The sequence below is a fragment of the Aplysia californica genome, unplaced genomic scaffold (genome assembly GCF_000002075.1).
Source record: "Aplysia californica isolate F4 #8 unplaced genomic scaffold, AplCal3.0 scaffold00203, whole genome shotgun sequence".
Taxonomy (NCBI): Eukaryota; Metazoa; Mollusca; class Gastropoda; order Aplysiida; family Aplysiidae; genus Aplysia; species Aplysia californica.
In genome coordinates this window covers 986338-1010999 of record NW_004797473.1, presented here as the reverse complement: position 1 = coordinate 1010999, position 24662 = coordinate 986338, and the positions used below count along the sequence as shown (strand labels likewise).

At 42.1% G+C, this 24662-nt stretch overlaps 2 protein-coding genes and 1 pseudogene across 2 annotated transcripts in view; 2 read left to right on the top strand and 1 right to left on the bottom strand.

The window, feature by feature from the left end:
- Nucleotides 1-19634, bottom strand: part of LOC101864227 (splicing factor 3A subunit 1) — a gene marked incomplete in the record, with an annotated part of 28020 nt that extends 8386 nt beyond the window's left edge. The window contains 12 exon segments of the mRNA XM_013082989.2: nt 1043-1215; nt 1611-1715; nt 4367-4544; nt 5272-5388; nt 6270-6352; nt 7181-7252; nt 7854-7944; nt 9163-9385; nt 10144-10277; nt 11057-11079; nt 11609-11773; nt 19434-19634. Of these exon segments, the coding sequence (XP_012938443.1) occupies nt 1043-1215; nt 1611-1715; nt 4367-4544; nt 5272-5388; nt 6270-6352; nt 7181-7252; nt 7854-7944; nt 9163-9385; nt 10144-10277; nt 11057-11079; nt 11609-11773; nt 19434-19542 (1473 nt within the window).
- Nucleotides 626-879, top strand: LOC118477745 (annotated as a pseudogene).
- A 263-nt stretch (nt 19635-19897) lies between the features above and the next one.
- LOC101863985 overlaps nt 19898-24662 on the top strand; it is a 42036-nt gene continuing 37271 nt past the window's right edge. The window contains exons 1-2 of the mRNA XM_013082988.2: nt 19898-20303; nt 23349-23444. Of these exons, the coding sequence (XP_012938442.1) occupies nt 23386-23444 (59 nt within the window). The 5' untranslated portion in view covers nt 19898-20303; nt 23349-23385. The remainder of the gene's footprint in view (nt 20304-23348; nt 23445-24662) is intronic.

The following is a 24662-nucleotide window of genomic DNA, read 5'->3' as shown; positions in this document are numbered from 1 at the left end:
GTCTGCTTCGACTATCAAGGCACCCCGGAAATAGCGGGTTACAAGAGAGTGACAAACATACAAAAGAAGTAGAGGAAAATGACTATAGTAAGGATTAGGAAAGAAAAAGCAGCAGTTCCCTGTTGTAGATCAGGCACAGTTATGAGCCTGACATGACGACTCGGTCCATTTACAATTCTACTGTGCTTGAACAAGAAATGTCCCCCCTTTGGGAATGGCCCCAAGACACTACAGTCAGTGGCACTGCTCCAGGGAGTTAGTAAGTGTTTTACTGCATTTGCAACACAATAAGGTCATATAAGTGCCGAAGATTAGAGGTGTTGCAAGAGAGTGACAAACACAAAAAAGAAGGAGGGGAGATAAGGAAGACAGATGTTTGAAAGGAAAGAAGAAGCAAACTGTATTAAACTGAAATATGCTGGGGACAATATGAAATTTTGTCTATGGTTGTGATAGGACAATAAAGAAAGAAAGAAAGAAATGAAAGAAAGAAAGAAAGACACAAAGAAAGGGAAGAGACATGAAAATTAATACATTTTAAAAAAGAATAAGAATCCCTCACTCCTCCAGTCATGGACAGCCAAGATTATAACATCAGATTATAAGTAACAGCAAACAAAATTACATCGCTTCTCGGCCTTTTGGCTACGATCAAAGGTGGTATCTGTTCTCAGCTTCTCCTCTGGCCTTGTGCCCACTGGTTTAGCGAGGCGGATACTGCCCGAGGTATCCAAGGGGCGGAGAAATCTGCCCCTCTTTTCTATCGGGTGGACAGTCATCGTCCGCATTAAAATTATTTTTTAAAAATTACATCATGTGGGACTTGTTTCTGTGGAGTGTATGTGATAAGTCTCTTAAATTCCCAAATGCCAAATCCATTACAGTCCTGGGATTTATAAAAACAGTTGGCAAGCCTGCACTTAGTACAACTGTAACGAAGCAGAATCAGAACCGCACACACAGTACCTCTTTCAACCCTTCAGTATCATGACCTTCACAACATCATCAACAGACAAACACACACACCAAACCTACTACCCACCTTTTTACCGATCTGCGTTTCCTCTGTGCCGATACCGAAGATATCTGTACGCCTCTCCGCCAGCTGCTTGAGGTTGGAGTCGATAGCTGAGCCGGGGGCAAACACTTCCTCCTGGTCCTGCTTCTCCGCCTGCGACCGCTGCCGATCCTCCATCCACTTGGGGTCCAACAGACCTGAACAAACGAACCAACGACGGTGAAGGAAAAGTGTCAGGCCAAATTGTACACTACGCCGACTTATATTCATTCAAAATTCCATTAAAAAATAGGCACTGTATTGATACGTCAAAAGAAGCTAAATCATTTTTTTTTAAACAAGAAAAAAAAAAAAAAAAAAAAGAAAAGAAAAGAAAGGAAAAGCGAGAAAAAGTTGCAGAAGCATATTCTGTGCTAGTGCAACTAGACATGAAGATCCATTTTTTACGAGAGAGAGAGAGAGAGAGAGAGAGAGAGAGAGAGAGAGAGAGAGAGAGAGAGAGAGAGAGAGAGAGAGAGAGAGTCAGACAAACAGAGACAGAAACAGACAGCCAGACACACAGAAGCACACACACACACAGAGTGTAACTCACCAATCCGCATGTGCTCCTGCACCTTGTGAGCGGGGATCTTCTCCCCGGTGATGGGTGAGATCATGTATTGGTCCGACGTTGGTTCGGGGGGAGGGGCCGGCTTGGCTGGGGGAAAGAACACAACAAGCAACGATGAGGCAACTGGCTAGAGGGTGACACGACAGGTAAGTGGTGATGTGTCGGTGAAAGTGAGACAGTATGTTATGTGGTGATGGGTCAGGAAAAGGTGAGGCAGTCTGTTAAGTGGTAATGTGTTAGGAAAAAGTGAAGCAGTCTGTTAAGAGGTAATGTGAAAGAAGGAGAGGCAGTTTGTTAACTAATAGTGGAACAGGACACTGTTAAGTGGTGATGTGTCAGGAAAAGGTGAGGCAGTGTGTTAAGTGGTGATGTGTCAGGAAAAGGTGAGGCATTGTGTTAAGTGGTGATGTGTCAGGAGAAGGTGAGACTGTGTTAAGCAGTGATGTGACAGGACAGTGTGTTAAGAGGTGATGGGTCAGGAGAGGGTGAGACAGTGTGTTAAGTGGTGATGTGACTTGACAGTGTGTTAAGTGGTGATGTGTCAGGAAAAGGTGAGACAGTGTGTTAAGTGGTGATGTGACAGGAGAGGGTGAGACAGTGTGTTAAGTGGTGATAAGTCATGAGAGGGTGAGGCTGTGTGTTAACTCTTTTTATCCGGGTAACGAATACTCGTAACGAGGACCAGTCCGGGCTACGAGTATTCTCGGAACAACGTCAAAGAAGCTAGTTCTGCTTGTAATTACCAAGATACGCAAATACGGCGATGCTAGCTCTGCCTGAATATTTTAATTTTCCAATGAACAGTGGTTCTTTGTTTTTGATGGGTGTAGAAGCTTGAAAGATGTCTCGAAAACGCACATTCACGACCGACGAAGCACTTTATGAAGTGGCACTGGGTTGTGAGGGGGAATGATACTAATTTGATAAAAGTGACTCTGAAATAAGTGCCGTAAATTCCGTTGTGGATGATAACGAACAGGACTTTGACTCATCTAATAGCGATTCAGATCATGGTGAAGGGGTCAGTACTGGAATTCGTGATCGATGGGTAGGGCTAGAGGTTAAGTTCGAGGGTGGAATACACCTCAAAATCTACATTGTGCTATTGGTGTATTTCTTAACCACATACATTTACAAAAACTACATTCAATTTCTAACATAACTGCCAAATTTCCTTAAAACCTTAGAGAAAATGTAAGAAATATATCACTTTGAACTATACGAACTGACTTCCGGCTCATACGCCGCCGCGGCCCCAGGACTGGTACAGAGTCCGTGAGGTTACGGCTAGGATAAAAGGAGTTAAGAGGTGATGTGACATGAGAAGGTGAGGCAGTGTGTTAAGTGGTGATGGGTCAGGAGAGGGTGAGACAGTGTGTTAAGTGGTGATGAGTCAGGAGAGGGTGAGACAGTGTGTTAAGTGGTGATGTGTCGGGACAGTGTGTTAAGAGGAGATGCGAACAGAAAAAATGAGACAGTATGTTAAGTTATGATGGGACAGGACAGTGTTAAGTGGTGATGTGTCAGGACAGTGTTAAGTGGTGATGTGTCAGGAAAATGTGAGGCAGTCTGTTAAGTGGTGATGTGTCAGGAAAAGGTGAGGCAGTTTGTTAAGTGGTGGCAGGACACAACAGGTAAGTGGTGATGTGACTGTAGAAGGTGAAACAGTCTATTAAGTGGTGATGTGTCAGGACAGTGTGTTAAGTGGTGATGTGTCAGGAGAAGACCAACCACAAGTACGAGAATCTCTCAGAATCTGCTAGAAAAAAAAGCAGAGTTTGGAGAAGATCTTAAGAGTCACCTAGATGCACGCTAGTAAAATAAGACAATAGTTGCCAACTTTTCAAAGCCATATCAAGCTTTTTCGAATGGAATTCTTTGAATATCTTGATAACGACTCTGAACAATTTTATGATTTGACATAACAGATAGAACATTTGGTTTCTGACCTCATGGTCTTAGTAACTTAAATAAGTCAAAAATGTCAGATTGAACTTTATAATTCTGAGGCAGCGAATTAGCAGGCCTGAAATCGCGACCTCAGTGCTTACTTGTCTCCATTTTTAATAACGGTTAAAACAATTCATAACAAAAAGTGAGCTTAAGAAGAAGTCACATTTTCATTGTAAAAAAAAATGAACCGGAGATACGACAAGAAAGCACTGAGGCTGCCAAATAGTGGCGAACTGCTGCCCGCACAACGTGAACCAACACTGCGGGAAAAGATGTCCCTACAAAGCGAAAGATCTTGTCAGCATGTTAGTGTTTTAACCCCTATAAAATTAAAAAACCCAAAAAAACACAGATCCCAGTCAGAGATGAGATAGGAAGAAGGCGGTGTCGATGGATTGGACATACTCTCAGTAAGTCAGGCAGCTGCATAACAAAGAAAGTTTTGGATTGGAACCCACAGGGCAAGAGATCAAGGGGAAGACCTCGTGGAACCTGGAGAAGAATCAAAGAAATGGATGTACAGAAAAGTGGGAAGACATGGAATAACATCAAGAGGCTAGCCCAGGATAGAGAAAGGTGTAAGGTGTTTGTCCGTGGCCTATACCCTGGTGCAGGGTGAGAAAGGCAATGATGATGAAATGGCTGCTTGCACTGAATGTTTCCCAGGAAGTTGAGGTTGTTTCAAAATGCTCTCAGGTCTGCTGGGGTAATAGTATAGATTGTGAAGCGCATAGAGCTTGCTCTTGAGTAGGGATCTGTGCTGTAAGAATGTTATCTATTATTACCCTTGGGGTTGTAGTCCTTGATGATAACTTGTTCCGGGGCGGGCGGCAGGGGTGGGGGTGGGGCCTCTGTGGGAGGGGGCGGGGGTGGTGGGGGTGGGGGCGCCACTAGGCCTCGCTGCCCAGACTCTTCCTCGTCGTCTTCTTCTTCCTCCGAACTCTCTGAGGACTCCTCCATGTCCTGGATAACACAGAAAGACCAACGAATGATTAGTCGATAACAATGCTAAAATAATAACAAATTGAGTCTGAGTAAAGAGAAGCACAGCGACACAATAGTGTACACATAGTGCAGGGAAGCAGCAAGATAGACAGACAGAAACAACCGAGAGAGAGAAAAGAGCTAGGACTTACCCATTAACATTTCAAAGGAGTCGGTCAGAAAACAGGAAGTTTTAGTTATTAGTAAGAGTTTTACGGCACTCGCAACACAATAAGGTCATATAAGTGCCGAAGATTAGAGGTGTTAAAAGAGAGCAACAAACACAAAAAAGGAGGAGGAGACATCAGGACAATAAATATTTGATAGGAAAGAAAGAACAAACCACACAAAAGCACCCACCATTCACTCACAGCTATCAATCTGGTAGATCTCCCTTCTGCTAGACCCTTTGTGGTGAAATGTGCTTATCTGCTTCAGTACTTTCTCCATTTTGTATAAGGAATTGGAGAACAACAAAAACAAAACACACAAAAAAGCTTTCTCTCTCTCTTCGTAAAGAGCACAGCAAACAACTTTTTAATAATTAAAAAGTTTTAGTAAGAGTTTTATGACACTTGCAACACTATAAGGTCATAAGTGCCGAAGATTAGAGGTGCTACAGGAGAATAACAAATATAAAAAAAGGAGGAGAGGTAAGGAAGATAGGTGTTGGATAGGAAAGAAGGAGCAAAACCACCAGACCCACCTGAGCGGCAGACTCCTCCTCTGCAGCCCTTCCCTCCTTCGTCTTCTCCTCTTCCTCATCAGACTCATCCTCCTCTTCTCCTTCACTCTCAACTTCCATCTCCACAGCATCATCCATCTGTTCAGAAAAGAAAATATCCAAAAGTGAGACCATGAAAATATGAGAGAACATTTTCTGTTATTGCATACACTAAATCTCGACACCCAAAAGGGTATAAAGCGGCGGATAAAAGTAATCATACAGTAAATACAATTAATTAGACGGCTTGGTGTAATAGGCCTACTCTTGTCATACGCCATTTTGATAATTGAAGTATGACAGAGTTTTATACAGAGTAGTTACCAAATCCTTCTTAGTGTAACAAAAAAATGGGAAGAGAAAAGTCCCAGTGGAACAAAAATTACTTCTGCAACCACCAAATTTACCAGAGACTTGAGTTACTTTTCAAGTCAAAACAAGAAAAATTTCATCATTCATTTACCCAAAAGAGCCACTCACAGAAAACATTAACTGACTAGCACACCCACCTTATGCAGACTTTGAACTCAAAATTTACAAACAAAAGCATTATTAACAACAAATACCTACCTATCATTAATTAGCAATAATAGAAATTAAAAGCACTAGTGGCATTATAATTCAATATCATCAAACGAAACTTTAAAGCACTATACTTGAAACTGAATTGAGTGTAAGACTCGGTCTTAAGTCACTTTTCAAAATGGCGTATGACAGAGCCTTCCACTAAGCAGTCAATATAAAGTTTTTAGTTTTAGTAAGTGTTTTACGGCACTTGCAACACAAGGTCATATAAGTGCCCAAGTTTAGAGGCGTTACAAGGGAGTAACAAACACAAAATAGAAGGAGGGGAGATAAGGACGATAGATCTTTGATAAGAATGAAGGAGCAAACCACACCAGAGCACCCGCCAACCATCCGCCAATATAAAGTGACAAGAAACACGAGGTTCAACAGATCAAAATGGTGACATGTCTTACAGGGATTTCTCCTCTGACGAAGCGCTCCATCTGCAGAATACGAGCTCCAACTTCTTCTGGTGTGGTTGGAGGTGGAAGATTACCTGTGAAACAGAAATGGAAACAAGAAAGAAACCATTAGAGAATATGACAGTTTTAGTACTTGCAACACAAATAGGTCATATATAGGTGAAGAATTAGAGTTGTTACAAGACCACAAACAAAGAAAAAAACTAGCAGAGATGATGCTGATAGATGTAGGATGGTAAGGAAGGAGCAAACCACACTAGAGCGCCTGCTAACCACCCATTAACATTAGAGATTGTTACATCAAGCTATGAAATCAGAAAACAAACATCCCTGAAACAGAAAAGAGTAAGCCTATTCTCAAAACAATGTTACAATGATGCTTTAACAGACAGTATGCAGGTGCTGCATTTTTAAACATCACACCCCCCCCACCCAAACATTCAAAAACATATGGAAGCAAGCCCACATGTTGACATACTGTTGTTTAGTAAGATTTTAGGGGGCTTGCAACTGCATAAGGTCATATAGTGCCGAGAGGTGGATGTCAGCAGAAAGTCCAAACGGGGAATCAGGCTTTCTCTGCTCACCTCTCTAGCCGTAACAGCACACAGACTGCTTCTACTACCAAGGCACCCCGGAAATAGCAGTTCACAAGAGATTGACAAACATACAATAGAAATAGAGGCAAAATGATGATAGTAGGGATGAGGAAAGAAAAAGCAGCAGTTCCCCCATGTTGTTCCGGCACAGTATGAACATGACATTGATAAATCAGCCCATTTACAATCCTACTGAGAAGGGTAGGGGTTTACATCTTAACTTTACAAACATAAAACAATCCTCATGACAAAACAGACCACACAGCTAACACAGCAACAGTTGGAGAGTTTCCTCAACGTTACCTGTCTCCAAAGCCTGAAAGTCCACAGTCTCCACCACAACAAAGTCGTGCCAGTCAATCTGAGCATACGCAACTGAGGACAGACAAATGTCATCTTGTGAGAACTGAAAATTACGTCACCAAAGAAATTCAAAGGCTCCACATACAAAAGATAGACCTGCATGTGAGCCTCAACCAGACTGTCTGAAAATTTTGTGCACCCCCCATAAGAGCTGGACTCGCACTTCGCACATCGACTAATACAGATGGGCCAAGCAATAGCATCGGCCGGCTCGTGGGTCGGGTCGTGATTGTCGGCAAACATGCAGGTCGAAAAAGAGCTATAGATAGTTGTGACCATAAAAGACGCCCCACTCCTTAACATACAAAACAAAATTTAAAAAATAAAACACCCTCACCAGGGTAGGTGATGACATTCATTAAAAGAGGAGTGGATAAGATTCTACTTTCCTAAAGTACTTAATTCAAATTTTTTAAAAAGAAGATCCCACCACGTTAACAATCATTGATACAATAAAGAAGAATGCAAGTAACCTCATTAGCTATTTCATAGTTTCGTACAAACAATAGGATTTTAATCACTTCAGAAGTGAAAGAAAACGATAAAGTCAGCAGAAAAAAACCCCAACAAACAGCAAACTACAAGGGCCAGAGATCTAGGACATGGGACTTACCCCTTTCCTTTTCCAGCGCCTCCTCTTCCTTCTTCTTTTCTTTGTCCTGATGTTTGGCCCACTCCACTCTGTACTTGACTTGGTCCAGGATCTACAGGAGGCGACGATACAGAGTTTTAGGAAACAAGCAAAACAGCAAAAGACTAATAATAATAAATAGCATTTATACTGCTCATTTCCATTTCCTAAAAGATGCTCAATGCGCATTACAATGAAAAAGACATCACATCTTAAAAATTAATCGACACAAATGTGTACGTAAAACAAAGTATTATACATATAATATAAATGCATATGTGTAAAATTTTATGCCAGAAAAACAGTCTCGCAGTGAGGTTGAAAATGTGTTCACTAAAAATATACAATGCAATATAAATTCACGAACAGTCAAAATACAGTTGAAACGTGAGTAACTAGAAACATTCATTAAAACATTAATTCTATACAGATAGAAAAACATTTCCACTCTATCTCTCTCTCTCTCTCTCCCTCTATCTCTCTCTCCCTCTATCTCTCTCTCTCTTTCTCTCTCCCTCTCTCGCTATCTCTCTCTTTTCTCTCTCTATCTCTCTCTTTTTCTCTCTCATTCTCACTCGCTATTTCTTCAGTCTCAGTCTGCATACACAAGCATATATATCACAGTACATCATTATGACAGGTATGCTTTTGTGAATAAAAAATGCTTCAGCTGATTTTTGAAAATGGAAATTGTTGGGGCAGATCTTATTTTATATGGGATTTCGTTCCATACCTGGGGACCAAAGAACAAAAAGGAACGCTCGCCGTATGTTTTGTAGTTTTGTTTTGGAGTTTTAAGAATTAGATTGTCAAAGGCTGATCTAAGGGCTCTAGGTGGATTATATAATTCCAGGAATGTTTTAAGACCAAAAGGTGCACTATCATTTATACATTTAAAACAGAGAACGGCAGTTTTGTATTTAATCCTTTCTTTTATTGGCAGCCAGTGTAGTTCTTTCAGAATTGGTGTTGAAGTAGATCCCAAGAAGAAGCCCTTACACTCTATAAACACCTAAAAGGGACAGAAAAAACCCACTCCAAATGTTGAGCTAAAAGGACGCCCTGCAGCTCTATTAAGGTCACCTGTGACTTTACTAAGAAAATACCCTACAACTCTACTTAGAAGATAGCCCGTGACTTTACTAAAAACATACCCCCGAAACTAAACTAAGAAGACATTATGCACCCCTGTAAACAAACCAATCCAAAACCAACCAACCAACCAACCAACGAAACAAACAAACAAACCAAACCAATCAACCAAACGGACAAACTGCACGTGGGAGCCCACCTCCTTGGGGTTGTTGACCTCCTTGTTGAGCTTGTCCCTCATGTCCTTGGGGGGGATGAGGATCTTGGTGTACTGCACCACCAGCTTGGTGAAGTACGTGAACAGGCTGTGCTGTGGCCGCAGGAAGTCAAACAGGTAGTTCCGCTGCTCCCGCTGCATCACCGTCTCCAGGAACTGGCGGCCATTTCGGGCTGTGAACTGGGCGGTCAGTTTCACGATATCTCTGCGAAGGAATATATGCGAATGTTTGTGTGATTGATCATGTGATTGGTGTAAAGCGCTCAGAGCTTATACTAGTATGGGAAAGAGCGCTATATAAATGCAATCTATTATTATTATTATTATAACATGGCATCATCACTTCCATACTTCTCTTCCTAGAAAAACTAGTGTGGTGAATGGGATGAAAGCGGTAGTCTAAGGTTCGTAATCGTGAGATTGTGGGTTCAGCGGTTTGAGGCTCAGCTTGACCTGACATTGTGCCCTTGGGAAAAAAGCACTTAAAAAAACACAAATTTTCTAATCTGACTCAGTCCTTGTAACACGTCAAATCTTCGGCACCTAAATGACCTATTTCAGTTTTATGAGCCGTAAAACTCATATTAAAACTAAAAGACACTGTCTAATCAGAGAAGAACGATAAACTTGGACGTCTTCCCTCTTATTAAATAATAACCTTAGTTTTGCAAGGGGAGATAAACTTAGACAGTTTCACACATTTCTTTTCAATTACCTTTACATTTAAGGTGAATTGCCTGATGCCTAAACTGTAACCAATCTGAAGAAAGCCTGAAATACTCTCATTTCTTAAACCTAAAACACACTATTCACTAAAAGTCCTCAAAAATGCTTGATTCATCTCCCCATTTCCCTCAAGACATTTTGCCATATCATTATACATTCACAAAACGTCTTCACAATTAAACGTACTCATATATTCTCATACTACCTACGCTACGTGTTTTCACATTCGCCACTTACAAGTCGTAAGCGGAAATAGAAGGCGGGTCACACATGAACTCATACTCCGGGGGTGGCTCCTTCGGCACAAAAGTCTCCACAATCTTCGTCGGAGCATCTGGAGGTCTCAGCACACCTATGAACTGACTCTGGACCTGAACAGAAAACCCCCCCCCAAACAAAATTACAATCAAAATTCCAATAATAAAAAAAATGGCATACTTTATGAACAATATCAACAAACCTGAACCCACTTAGATTAATAATTTCCATCTAGCAATCTAAATTTGGCCCATGAACAGATTTGGTAAAAGAAGCAGCAGACAGAATCAACAGTACTCAGCAACCACCTGCGTTCACTCTACTTAGAGCCCAGTTTACATCAAGGTGAAAAAGTCCTTACGCTTTCACCTTACTGCGTCAAAAGACAAATATTCTGAGTAAACGGGAAGCAAATCGACAGCAAGAGAGATGCAGAAAAAAAAGGAAGTAGTATTCTCGAACCACCCACCCAAAGACAATGCAAAACAAGCTCCAGAGGGTTAAGTTTTAGTAACCGTTTTACTGCACTTGCAACAAAATAAGGTCATACAAGTGCTGAAGATTAGAGGTGTTACAAGAGAGTAGTAACAAACACACACACAAAAAAAAGGAGGAAAGATCAGGACGACAGATGTATGATAGGAAAGAAGGAGCAAACCACACCAGAGCACCCGCCAACCAGCCACAGTCCCACAAGCTGCAGAGAATACAAAGAGAAGAAACCACATTGTATCATGAGCTGTGCACCTTGTGACCTCCATTCCCCAATACTGTACAGGAAAAGACAAGAAAATAAGGCAATAATTATTATTGCATATTTAGTACTAGCACACTGCGCAGCCTTTTCAAGAATGTGCGATAGATCAGTAACAGACTCCACAAGATGACTCACCTTTGGGGCTTGAGGTTCTTGGCCTAAATCCGAAGATTGAGAGAAAAAAAGTAAAAAGGGAATCAAAACCTGTCCCAAAAATTTAGAAGAAAGTATTCATGCGTTTCATCCATGAATGGTTCGTAATCATGTGTTCTCAGAACAGAAGACAAGGCAGGGAGGGGAAACTACGACCTGCCGGTCACACCTTGCCTGTGAGTCGACACAGTCATTTGAGAATGTTGCAGCTCCTTAGTTAAGACAATACAGCTGAATGACCTCATAAATAAAAAAAACATCTTTACCCAGAGATTTTTTAAGAGCATCAGTCTAAGTAAAATCAAAGAAATTGTAAATGATGTTTAGTTGAGCCAACAAAATCTGATATTTCAAGCTCAAAATATTTTTTTTATCAGCAATCAGCAAAAGCACCAATCAAAACACACATTCTAAATAAGGACTGAACTAAACTGAAATGGTCAAATAATATTTAAAAAGTGTGTGTATATATATATATGTTTTAATAGAGAGCTACCTATGGAACCTTATTCTATAACAACAGCACACACTGACCTCTCCCCTCCTTGAACTCCACCACTTTGTGTTGGTAGTATGCATGGTAGGCATCTGCTGGCTGCAGGAAGTTGAACTTTGGATTGTTGACCTCATTCTGACGGATGCGGTTCTCAAATTCTGGGCCATTTCTCGCCACAAAACTTGCTGTCTTATCAACAATGTCTTAAATATTGGTTAAAAAGAAATGACTTTGAAAGAGGTGAATTCATTTACCGACTTGAAACAGCAAACTCCCAAGCAAAATCCAGTTTCTTGGCCCACAACAACAATTCCAAAATTTGGACAACAGCTGAAACTTTAAATTTAAAGCTTCTGTGCAATAGTCTTATAGAACTGCCCACTGGGGGGGGACCACAAACCCATCGCCAGATTCGCAGCCTGAAAACAAATGCGTTTGTTTTTATTTTTACTTTTTGAGGACATGAGCCGGGCAATCGGTTTGTGCCATGATGGTCCCTTTGCCCCCTCAATCTGGCTAGCACTGTCTACCAAACCGAACAGGCCAATAGACACCCCCTATTAGTCTTAGGTTTAATATACTAATACCCAGTGCCCATTGGGGGATTGACAACTGACAAACCAATCGCTTGATTCGTAGCCTCAAAACGTGTTTGTTTTTTAGGCTACGAATTGGGTGATCGGTTCGTGCTACGACAGTCCCTTTGCACCTTCAATCTGGCTAGCCCCCCTACTGAACCAAATCAAACTGATCTTGCGAATGGTCACTCTCTATTTCTAGATTAATTTTTCTTGGGGCCAAATTCGGAGATTGGATTGGAAACCCTATTTGACAAGATATCGATAGAAGAAGGAAGAAAATGGGAAAATTTCCGTAAACACGAAGCTACAGCGAGCACCTAAATCTCTAGCAACCTCAGTGACTGGCCCAAATATAGATGACGTATTTCCACTATCTATTTTTGTCGTCTTCCGGGCTTCCCTCGCCATTGACTAGAACTCACAGTGGCGGGTCCGCTTTGCCGCTTCGTGCGCGACGGGCTACATCAATAGGATTAATCTCTGACTGCTAGGGCCGTGTGTGCGTGCTTGTGTGTTTGTGTGTGTGCGCGCACGCATAAGAGTGTTTGAGCGCGTCCTCGCTTTTGTGTGTGTGTGGGTTTACAAATTTGAGGAGAAGGTAAATTTATGGAACGAGAATTGCCGAGATTGTTTATAAAAGATTAAACAAATAAAAAAAAAAAAAAAAAAAAGCAAGATCTACTCAACAGTTATTGGCGAGGGAAAGCATGGAAACAACAAAAATAGATGGCGGAAATAAATCTATGTCATCAATATTTGGGCCAATCACAGGTGTGCTAGGTGCTCGCTGTGAAAGCTTAATCATACTTCATGTCTTCCGTAACGAGCGACCACTATTCATGGCACTCTCAAGCTTTGCTTAGACGGGAGTGTCCACTGTTGGTTAAAGTAAGCCGGTTTTAGTCAGTGTCGACAGTGACGAATATTTAATATTTTGGCCTGCTTCAAGCGTTCCATCCCATGAGATGAAGGAAAACGAAGCAGTGATCCTAGACCGATTGACCATTTGTCGTTTTCCCTTACACTGAGCTCTGGCTCAGAGCTCGCCAGAGTAAGGGAAAACGACGAACTCGCAATTACGCAACAACGCATTAGGAAATATGACAAAAATGTATACGTCTACCAAGATGTTTCAATTGCCATATCTGGCGTCCGGGCGCCACCTTGTGTTAGCATGTGACGACCCGTGATAATATATATATATATATATATATATATATATATATATATATATATACACATGAGTGAAAATAAACGTTCTTCTAGCGTTCTTGAGTTGGAAGCGTGTAATTTTGTCTGTGGGCAGTGTGTGTGTTTTTTTTTTTTTAGTAAGTGTTTTACGGCACTTGCAACACAATAAGGTCATATAAGTGCCGAAAGTGTGTGTGTGTGAGAGAGAGAGAGAGAGAGAGAGAAAAAAAGAGGGAGAGGGAGAGAAAGAGAGAGGCGAGGAGGGGGGGAGGAGAGAGAGGGAGGGAGGGAAAGACCGACAGTGACAAGAGAAAAAAAAAAAGGGGGGGGGGGGGGAAGAGAGAAGGAAAGAGAAAGGGGAGGGACAGAGAGACAAACAGAAAGAGAGAAAGAGGGTGTTTGTTTTATAATAATATAATAAGAACAATTGATTCCCGTCATTTTCTCTCTGCGTCTGTTCCCAAGCTGATCAGGTGCAATACAGTTATTACTGTACACATTTTACGACCAGTCATATCTTCTGAATCCCACTTTCTGTTTCCCATCTCTCACCTCTTGTTTACCATGTAGGCTACCGTATCCAATTTTCTCATATGTCGACTTAACATGCAATTAAACATAGAAAGACGCAAACTATTTTTAGGTACGGCGCCCATCTTGTTTGACGTCACACCAGGATACCCCTCCGATCATATGACAACATCTAAGAAAAGCCAACCGCATGGCACCAAAGATGGAAGTGTCTATTGTGGTCTATTTGGTTGTTTTTGGTTGTGGCAGGGGGTTAGGCCTAGCCTATTGTATTGTCTGTTCAGTTTCTTGAGGGATGGAATGTGCAACCTTACTACAGAGCAGCATATAGACCTAGTGGGAATGGTATTGTCGAACGGAATCACCGGACCATTAAGGCCATGGCAGAACGTGGGAATATTTCCCCTATGGAGGCGGTCTTCTACTTTAACAGTGCACCACGGTATAGAAAAGTACCAGCGTGGCAGGTGGATTATGTGGTTGGGTAGCAGTGGGTGGAAGTTGCTACTTTGTGATGTACATAGTGTTTGAGGTCTGAATTCTCTTGTTGCAGTTCTTAAGTGGGGTTTTAGTGCCGCTTAATTTGTTCGCTTTTTGGGGGTATTTATTGAGATTTATGATCTTCAGATCAGGGGGGCGTGTGGTCTATTTGGTTGTTTTTGGTTGTGGCAGGGGGGTTAGGCCTAGCCTATTGTATTGTTTGGCTGAAAGTGTGTGAGAGTGAGTAAAGTGTGAGTCTCTGTTCAGTTGTATTGTTTGCAAGTTTATAAAAGCAGTCTGAGTCACGACTGGTGGGACTTTGAGAGGAGAGAGTTGTATCAAGGAAGAGGAGGCCTGCTGAGAGTATAGGTGGTGAAAAAGGCTAGTTAGAGCCTCGGTTCATTTGTGTGTGAAGCGTGAGATTCCAACGCATCGGGGCCCCAAAGCTGCGGAAAGGATCACAACACAGAGAGGAACAGGTTTGGTTAACTCCTGTTATAGTAGCATGCAGACAGAAGGTTAATAGTCATAGAGTGTTAAACCTTTGTTTTATGTTCCAAGTAACAACATCTATGTTATAACGCTTTTTAAAATCTACACCATGCTCTCGGAAATTCTGATGGCCGAATAGACAGCGCGTCTGCGTTTGAAGTCATGCTAAATCATCAATATAATCAGAACTTTCTGCAATACCATATCTTTGGGGACTCATGGACCTAATAAAAACGTTTACTAGTAGAAAATATTTTAAAAAGTGAATAATTATAAGCTTACAAATGAGCTAAGTAGATACCATCACTTTTGTGAGATGGGCGACGACACACACACACATACAGAGAGAGAGAGAGAAAAAGAGAGAGACGACACACACACACATACAGAGAGAGGGAGAGAAAAAGAGAGAGAGAAAGAGAGAGGGAGAGAGAAGGGGGGGGGGGGGGGGGGAGACAGACAGACAGAGAAAATGGAGAGAGGGGGGAGGGGGGGGAGAAAGAGAGAAGGAAAGAGAAAGGGGAGAGACAGACAGAAAGAGAGAGAGGGTGTTTGTTATTATGATAATAATTATTCACGTCATTTTCTCTCTGTGTCGGTTCCAAGGCTTTTTTGTTTGGGAGTGTTTACAGACCTGGTAACCGGGAACAAAGTCACAAAGTATACAGACCCGGTAGGGGAACTCTTTTGTGATTTTGGAGAGTTTCTGCGCCCTCTTGGCTCAGGGTAGACCTAGGTTCTTCTAGATCTGTGGCCTAGGTCTAAATCTAGGCAGACAGACATAAATCTTTAATCTAGTAACTAGTTTCGCGGCTAGCCTAGATCTAGATCTAAATGAAGATTGCGGATGTCTTTTCGATGAACGATCGTTTTTCCTCCGTTTTGAAGTTGGAGGAATCGCAAGTCGCAATTTGAAGAAAAGAACAATGTCATAATTTCAATCGAGCAGTCACCCTCTCTATTTCTCTCTCTCTCTTTCTGTATCGATCGCCTTCTCTTTTTCTTTGTTTGTCTCTGTCTTCCTTTGTCCCCACCTATTTCACACTCTACTATCTTTCTCTCGTTCCCTCCTGCCAACTGGGGGGCATGTCATTACAGTTACATTTTGCTAGCACCTCTCTCTCTCTCCGGTTACCGGGTCTGTATACACTTCGTTTTCGTTTTCCTTCATCTCATGGGATGGAGCATTTGAAGCTGGCCAAAATATTAAATATACGTCACTGTAGTCACTGACTAAAACCGGCAGTGGACGCTCCGTCTAAACGAAGCTTGTTGAGTGCCGTGAACGTAGCCTCAACAGCGCCTGCCAACTACATTCACGGCGCCGTGAACATAGCCACTGCGAAAATTAATTGATTTAAAAGGCCACCTCTATTCTCACCCGGGATGAGAATAGTGCAGGCGAGTCGTTTGGCTATTCTCACCCGGTGCGCGTTCACCGTTATAGCCTAGATCTAGGCCAACAAATTTTGCGTTCACCCTAAACCACAGAATTCTACACTGTGATAACAGAAAAATTGTAGAATTCTGTGCCGTGAACAAACATTCCATTACAACTGTAGCCTACTAAAAGCGTACAATTTTGTCTGTGGGCAGTGGAGAGAGAGAGAGAGAGGAGTAGCACGAGAACTTACGGTCAAAACAAAATGGCGACCTGCATAGTTCGGCTCGATTCGAAAAGTTAAATAGCCGTAGCATCTTTGTAGACAACCAAATTAACTTACTTTTGTGTTTTAACATCATTTTTTAACTTTGTTTTGGTCAATTTGATCGTCCACACCGATAGACAGTATTCAGAAAGAGACACAGAGAGAGAGAGAGAGGGGAGGAGTAGATCTTGCGAGAACTTCCGGGCAAAACAAAATGGCGACCCGTGTAGCTCGGCTCGATTCGAACAGTGAAATAGCCATAGCATCTTTGAAGACGATCAAATTAGCTTACTTTTGTGCTATAACGTAATTTTTTCTTGGCTTTTATCAATTTGATCATCCATACCGATAGACAGTATTCCAAAATGAGGAAAAGCAGGACTTGTTTCGCACCGGGTGAGAATAGCCTACGCTGGCAAGTCTCACCCGGGGTGAGAGGTAGATCGTTTTTCTATTCTCACCCCGGATGAGAATAGCCACTTCCGATTTAAAAATTCGTAACTTTTTTGTTTATTGCAGACCTGCCACTCTATGAAATCTAAAAATCAGGATTTTAGAGTAAAAAAATCAGGATCTGGTGAAAAAATCGGGATCAACGGCAAATCATTCATAAAGGGTACTGGGGAAGGGGGGGGGGGTCCCTGGTTCCCTTTTATGAGGCAAGTATGCAAGACAAACTTTTGCAGGAAAAAGTTCACGTTTGGGCCTCTAAATAGTGGGGAAACTGAAAGACAGCATATAATATGTGTATATGTACTCAGTCGGAGTTGGACAGACTGGGGAAGTGCAGGTTGCAGTAAAGTGAAAAGCTGAAACTCGTAGTCTTGAAAATAGCTGACACATAACTCTAACCATCTATGCAAAAAGCCAGCGTTTTCATACAGTAGTGAACGTTTGACTTCCATCGCATTGATGTACACTCAAGGCACACCCCCCCCCCCCGAAAAAAAGATCGCGCCAAGGTTGTTCATTTATTTCTTTTTTCTTATTCCTTTATCCTCAATTAGTACCTGTATCACAGCACCAAGTGTCAAAAAAATACCCCCCCAACCCCCTTCCCCCCGGTCGTCCACACTGGTTATGTCCCGAAAAACACCTCGACCAACGCGACCGGTGTGAATGAACTTTGTTGACCCCGACAGCTGACGGTCCCCGACACACGCGCTACTCACACGCACGAGGTCATGTCATGAGATGCGAATGAGCGTTTGAAAATTCCACTGACAGATCTTGATGATGAGCCCTACTAACCAGAACTCAGCAAGACGAAGCTTGCTTTTAAAGCAACGGCAGAACAACGAATAGATTATTCTCAGGCCCATGTCATAATTGTTACAGTAATCAGGACACCATTGGAGAAATCTGGGTTATAAAAGCGAAAGTAAATCTTTGAGTGTATCCATGTCGGAATTCATAATCGACAAATTTTAGTTGAAATAACGTGCGTGAGTCATCTACTAGATTCAACATAGATTCTATATGCTTTAGAAAGTAGCGTCTCAAGTTTCTGCCGATAAAAAGTCCATTCGGTGCTTCCAAGCAAATGAGATTGTAGAACTTGTAATATTTTTTCTAAGAATCGGACGCAACGACAAAAAATCAGGATACTGGCGATCGAAATCGGGAAAATCGGGATGCTTGAGATTTGGGCTGGATTGAACTTTGGTGGACCCACCGTGTTTATATTATTAATACGCACTAGGCAAACAACGGACTGTACAGTCATGGGTCCTAATCGACCGCTACGCAAACTAGTTCCTGGCGACGCGAGGTGGAGGGAGTGAGGGCTGCGAGACTGCCCCGAGGAACCAACGCGAGGCGGAGTGAGTGAGGGCTGCGAGACTGCCCCGAGGAACCGACGCGAGGCGGAGTGAGTGAGGGCTGCCAGAATACCAAGAGAGAGAGAGAGAAGGGCTTACGTTTGGTGGTGCGCACCTCCAGCACTTTGATTACGTCGACAGCGGTGGGGTGGGGGTGGGGGTTTCAGGGGGGCCTGATAGTTAAGAAAACACTTGGAGGATGGCTTACGTTTGGTGGACCGCACCTTCAGCACTTTGGTTACGAAAACTTATAGTATTCGACAGCGGAGGGTGGATGGGAGGTGGGGGGGTTTCAGGGGGGCCTGCCCCCCTGGCCACACTGATAATTGAGAAGACACACATAATGCAAATCAATAATAAACAATAAATCAATAATAAACAGAGAAAAGAAAAGGGGACCAGGAACATTTTAACTAGTTGGTTCTGCCCAAGAACTTTAGTGGACCCACATTGCCAGCCAAGGCTAGGCATTAGATACCATGATAGATGCGCGGGTGAAGTTTACCGGACCAGTGAAGAGAGGGGGAGACATGGTGGAGGTGGTGCCATGCCGTGACTAGATTGACCAATCAACGCTTGGGTCTAGCCACTCGCGCCAACTCACGGGCTTTGCGGTGGAAAAATCCGGTAGAAACTTGCAGTTTCAGTTGACTAAATGAGCCCGAAGTGAGAGGATGCAGGCAAGAGAGGGAGAGGAGAGAGAGCGCGCCGTGGCGGCCTATGGCCGCAAGGCCGCGCTGCGGCCAAGGAAGAACAGTGGACCAGCGCATGGCTTCACACGACGCCCACAAGTAGTTCCGGCCCCCCTCAATGGTGGGTCCACCAAAGTTCAATCTTACCGAGATTTGGGGCAAAAAATCGGGATACCCCGATTAAATCGGGATGAGTGGCAGGTCTGTTATTGATGATTGATGGATTTCAAAAATTCAAAAAGTTCCATGCTCCGTGAAAATACAGCTACAAAATGCACCTAGATATCTAGATATCTATTTGCAAACACTTTCTGACAAAAAAAGGTTTTTCGTGGTCATTGCTACACAACTACAAGGAGGCACGTCTTTTACGGCATTTACGGTCAACTTTTTAAAATCACTTATCGGAAGAGTGCGAAAAGGATACTTCTTACTTCAGGGGGAGGGTATATTATCCCAACAGAAGATTTACCTCCTGGGGCTTCTTCTGCCTTCCCATCCTCAATGGGAGTCTGAGGAACGTCAACAGAAGGCATTTTCAACGAAGTATAGAGGCTACCTAAAAGCAACCTCAAAAACGTGAAAATAACCAAAACAATATGGCGTTGTGGCGTTATTCTCTTGCCAGGTACCAGATACTAAAGTATATAATTTTATTTTCAAAGATAATTAATCCCTTTTCTTCCATAGAATGGAGAGAAAACTCGATGTATGCTCTTTAGGGCTCAAATTGTAAGCAATTCTATAAAAAAAAGTGTGTTTAATTCAATACACATGCCAATCAGCCGATGAAGTGTGTTTATGGAAGAGGGAGGGTGAGAATAAAATTGAAATCCTTCTCGGCAAATTAAACTTCAAAAAGATTACCTATACCGTCAGTAAAAACTGAAACAAAAGTGTGCACAATTGTTTTCCTCAATAGGAAAATAGACTCTTCTGTATTGATGATACTGTTAGCCAAATATTAAAACCTTTTAGACATTATTTATGCCAAATGAAACTACTATATAAGGTTTCAAGATTTTGGCTTAGTGTACTCCTTAATGTGTCTTGGGTGTACTCCCTGCTTTTGGTTATTTTCGTCAAGTTTACAGTCTTAGCCTAGTCTTGTGTCTTGTTTTCATAATAGCTCTCGCGGATTCTCGCGAGACTGAAGCCGTGAAACTTATCGATTGTTTACCCATCACTGGGGACGCCACCGGTAACTATTCTGACCACAACAAAGCATTCGGCATGTGAACAAACACGCCCGCCTTTTGGATGCATCGGTTACTCATGCAAACAGTTCACCAGAATGGTATGAGACCACCCATTAGTTCGAGGAAATTAAAGAAAGTACTTGAAACTAGCAACAGTTTTTCGAGTCCTTCGATCGTTGCTACCCATATCGCAGACCGCGAATGCGAGGGAAAGTAATAAAAATCGTAGGCAAGTAATAAAAATAACAGTCATTACAATAAATGGTAATCTAGATCTAGATCTAGATCTAGTACTGATGATGAAAACAAAAATGTGTTTGTAATGTTTGGATCATGATAATTAGAATAGAAGTAATATGTAAGACATGGAGTAGCTTTAAAATTTCGAGGCATTCATTATATATTATATATAACTTGGATCTTAGATTTACTTGGATCCAGAGCTAGAATCATGTCATAGCAGGCGCCACATGTCCATAGCTGCTCATCGCTCCTTTCTCAGGGTCTTCCTGCTAATTGTCACCATGAGGAGCTGGTTTGAGACACGCCTGACCACTCCTCGGAGAAAACTTTTTTTGGCTGTGCCCCGCACACACTTTTCTTTTATTGTGCTGAGTGTGTGGGAGTCTGTCTCCTCTTGGTTGTGAAGGCTCTCCTTGCATCTGGCAATCACCATTGGTGGGTCGAGCATGATTCGGCCAGTTCATCAGCACGCTCATTTCTGTGCACCCCGGCGTGATCAGGGCAGTCGAACACCCATGTAATTCTTAGGAGGTGGCTATTTGCAATAGAAGCTCTCCAGTCACTGTAGAGCCACCCACTCCTGGCCACCCACTCCTGATTTTTTCTAGGGTGCTCATCGAATCTGTGACAAACAGGGCATGTTTATACGCTTCCATGCTGATCCATTCCAGCGCCTGTGTTATTGCCTTGACCTCCATTGCCATGCTCAACGTAGTGCACTCGTAGGCTCCAGACTGTTCTTTAATTATCTTCCTGTCAACTCGAGCACTGAACGCCCACCCAGATTTCTGGCCACGCCTCACAGCTGATCCGTCGGTGAAGATGACAACATCACCCATCACTGAATTTTCCTCAAGGATGGCCACAATTTCCGCATTAGTTGCACTTGCTGGCCACGCGCGACACTCTCGACCTAGCGTAGCTATCACCTTCATGAAGTTACTCATGTCTTTCTCCGGCCTCATCCAGTCACATCCTCTTCTTATGTCCTCGATTTTACAGCATACATCGAGAGTTTGCTCCGCCTGCACCATCCATGAAGATCCTCTTTTCAATCTTTGGCGTACTTGGTTTCCTATTTTCGGATGTAGAGGGTGACGTTCGTCTGCTGTTACTCGAAGGTAGGCCTTGACTTGTGCTAGCTTGTGTCAGTGGGTTAACGTTGGCAGGTCCAGCAGATGTCTCATCGCTGATGCTGCTGTATCATGGGTGCATCCAAGAACAGTTCTCATTCCTTCATTTTGAATGACTTCGAGGCGATGTAGTTGGGTTTTGGATAGGGTGAGCATACCAAGGCCATAGTCCACTACAGACAGTACAACCGCTTGAAGCATGATCATAAGGGTGTGTTGGGGCATAGATGCAGTCCTTTCCTTGCTCTGGTGATAATGTTCGACACATGGTCTTTTGCCGAGAGGGTGCGGTCAAAGGTAATGCCCAGGTACTTCAATTTCTCTTGCCTTTCCAACTGCATACCTTGTATATTGACAGTAGACATCATAGCGTTGACTGCCCTGTTGTTGAGACTGGTCCACAGTACCCCTGCCTTCGCTGGATTAAGTTTTCCATTGTTCTGTTCGCACCATTCACCAATTCGATCTAATTCCTCCTGCATGCTCCTTGCAATCAGCTCCCGATCTGTCCCCTGCCTATATACCAATACATCATCTGCAAAGCTTAGCGTACGGCCAGGTCCCTCCAATTGATTGGCTGTAAGACCGATGGTGTATATATTGAACAAGACTGGTGACAGGGCCGATTCCTGGGGCAGTCCAGGGGTTATGGTAGTAGGTTCAGAAGCCCAGCTGCCAAGGCGCAAGGAAACCTTTCTTTATAACAAGGCATTTCCTACCCAGATCACCTATTCAGAGTCGATTTTCATATTGATCATAGTTCGCATGATCAAGCTAAAGGGCACCCGGTTATAAGCATCTTCTAGATCTATTGCGGCGACTAGTGTCTCTTTTCCCTCCTCAAAACCGTCGTATATGTTAGAGGCCAAAATTGCCGCATTCCTCCAGGTGTCCTTACCAGGGCAGTAGCTGCCAAGTTCCACAGGTATCAAATTGTTGCGCTCCAAGAAATTGGACATCCATCTGGACACCATTTCGAGGCATTGTAGATAGCCTATCCTTGGATATTTAATATTTGTAAAATTTCCATCCGTAGGATAAAACATACGATTGAAAATGCTGAAAAGAACTGCGGTTCAGGGATTTTGCTTTCTAATTGAGACTTGATTATGATTCAGGATTCTAGAATTCTATGATGATTAAGATATATATGCGAAATCTTCCGGGGTTGCTTTTTTATTTTTTTGGTCTTTTGTTTATCCTCAAGTCTTTTTTTTCCTTTTGTAGCAAGGTCGCTAGATTTTTAGATTCTGCAAGTCTTGTGTGTTGGCAAAAGGTCAGAAAGGACATTATTATACCCAGTGTATTTTATTCAGATGGAGTAATGTTTCCGTCATGTAGATTCTGACTCTAGAATATGTAGTGGAAGAGTGAATTGACAGACACACAGAAGTTAATCAAATGACTGATGACAGCAAAGATAAATTTTAACAGCGCTATTCAATTATCTCACTCGATATTTTTGCCATTCCTGTATTGAGAGAAAGTCTTTTGTTCCATGTAAAATGATTTCTGAAACACAATTTGCCATTATGGCCAATTTAGCGAGATGTCAGTTCACATGATGACAATCGAGATCCCAATTAATTAAAAATTTTCACTTTTGAATGCTTTGTACATTTGTTTTTATATATATATATATATATAGATCTATATATATATATATATTTATATATATATTTATATATATATATTTAACAGAACAACATATTTTGTCAGTTATATTTCATTCATTTTTGTGAAAAATTTCATCTCTTTATTCTACAGTTCCTGTGATAGTTTAGCTGAAGACAGATCAAGAACCATGTCTGGATTTAATGTATCAGCGCGAAAAGAGGACATGTCCATGAGATTGCGAGCACAGTGAGTGAATGGTTCTCTTAACACTTTAACTTACACTAGACAAAAAAGACCTCACCCTGTACTGTATGCACACAATGCAAGCATAAAATGATTCATAGGCTACAATTGATCAGTGTTGACAGGCTACAATTGATCAGTGTTGCAGATGCAGAATCAAAATATTACGTATACATGAATAAATATAAAGACAATATGTGTCATGACACAATGGAATCAGGCACTCGTCAAATTTTGAACATGTGGAGTTATTGGTATCATTTTAAAGCTTGTTTATTTATCTTGCTTCATGTTAAGAAAATACTGATCAATCATAAATAGAAGTTGAGATATTTGCGACTGAAGGAGGTGGAGGTCGCCTGGTTTCAGAGGTAAAATTAGCGAGAAATGGCTGCGAAAATTTGGTGACTTCCAAAGCCTAAGAGTTCTAATTAGAAACTGCACATTTACATTTTAGTGCCTTAAATCAACATTTTTCGGTAAAATTCACTCTGAAATATGTTTTTAAATGGACCTTAAAGATGTTGAGTCAAAAAAGAAAATTTCGATTAAAATTGACGAAAAAGACAGAAAATGCCAGTTTCTTCTATTTCATTATTTAGACAAGCGCCTGATATCATCACGAAAATGCTTCACATATAATTACAATACAAACTTGAAAATAATAGGCGCTGGTCATTTTGTGTCTCACCCAGGGGCACATTCTTTCAGTGAATAGAAAAGGCTGTCACCATCAGTGAGTGCTTATACTGCTACGATGTGAGCCGGAACTCACTCTTCTCTCACTCTGGAAGGATCGGGATTGGGGGCGGGGGGGGAATCTCAATATTACTCAATAACCCCGAGGGGATGATGGGAGAATCCATCAGTGAAACTCCCCCTGTCCCCGAGTGGGCGGTCCCAGTATCCAATCAGATCACAGAGTGCTTGAAGCATTTCCATTAAATAATACGATCTCTTATGAAACCAAGAAGATTTATTGAGGCTATGGAGCAGTTGCCATGAGATTCTATTTTTCTTACTTGCACTAGCAGGCTTCTCGTGTGGTAGACATGTTTTTATTTGAATAAAATGTGAACGTCAAGAAATCGTTAAATGTAAAGTCATGTCTTAATTATTCTTGACTAATTATTAGTGCAAAATACAAGTTGTGTTGTGTATTATATAATTGTATTGGGACGGGAATTGATAACAGCTGTGGGTGGGCTCAATGGTTTTTAT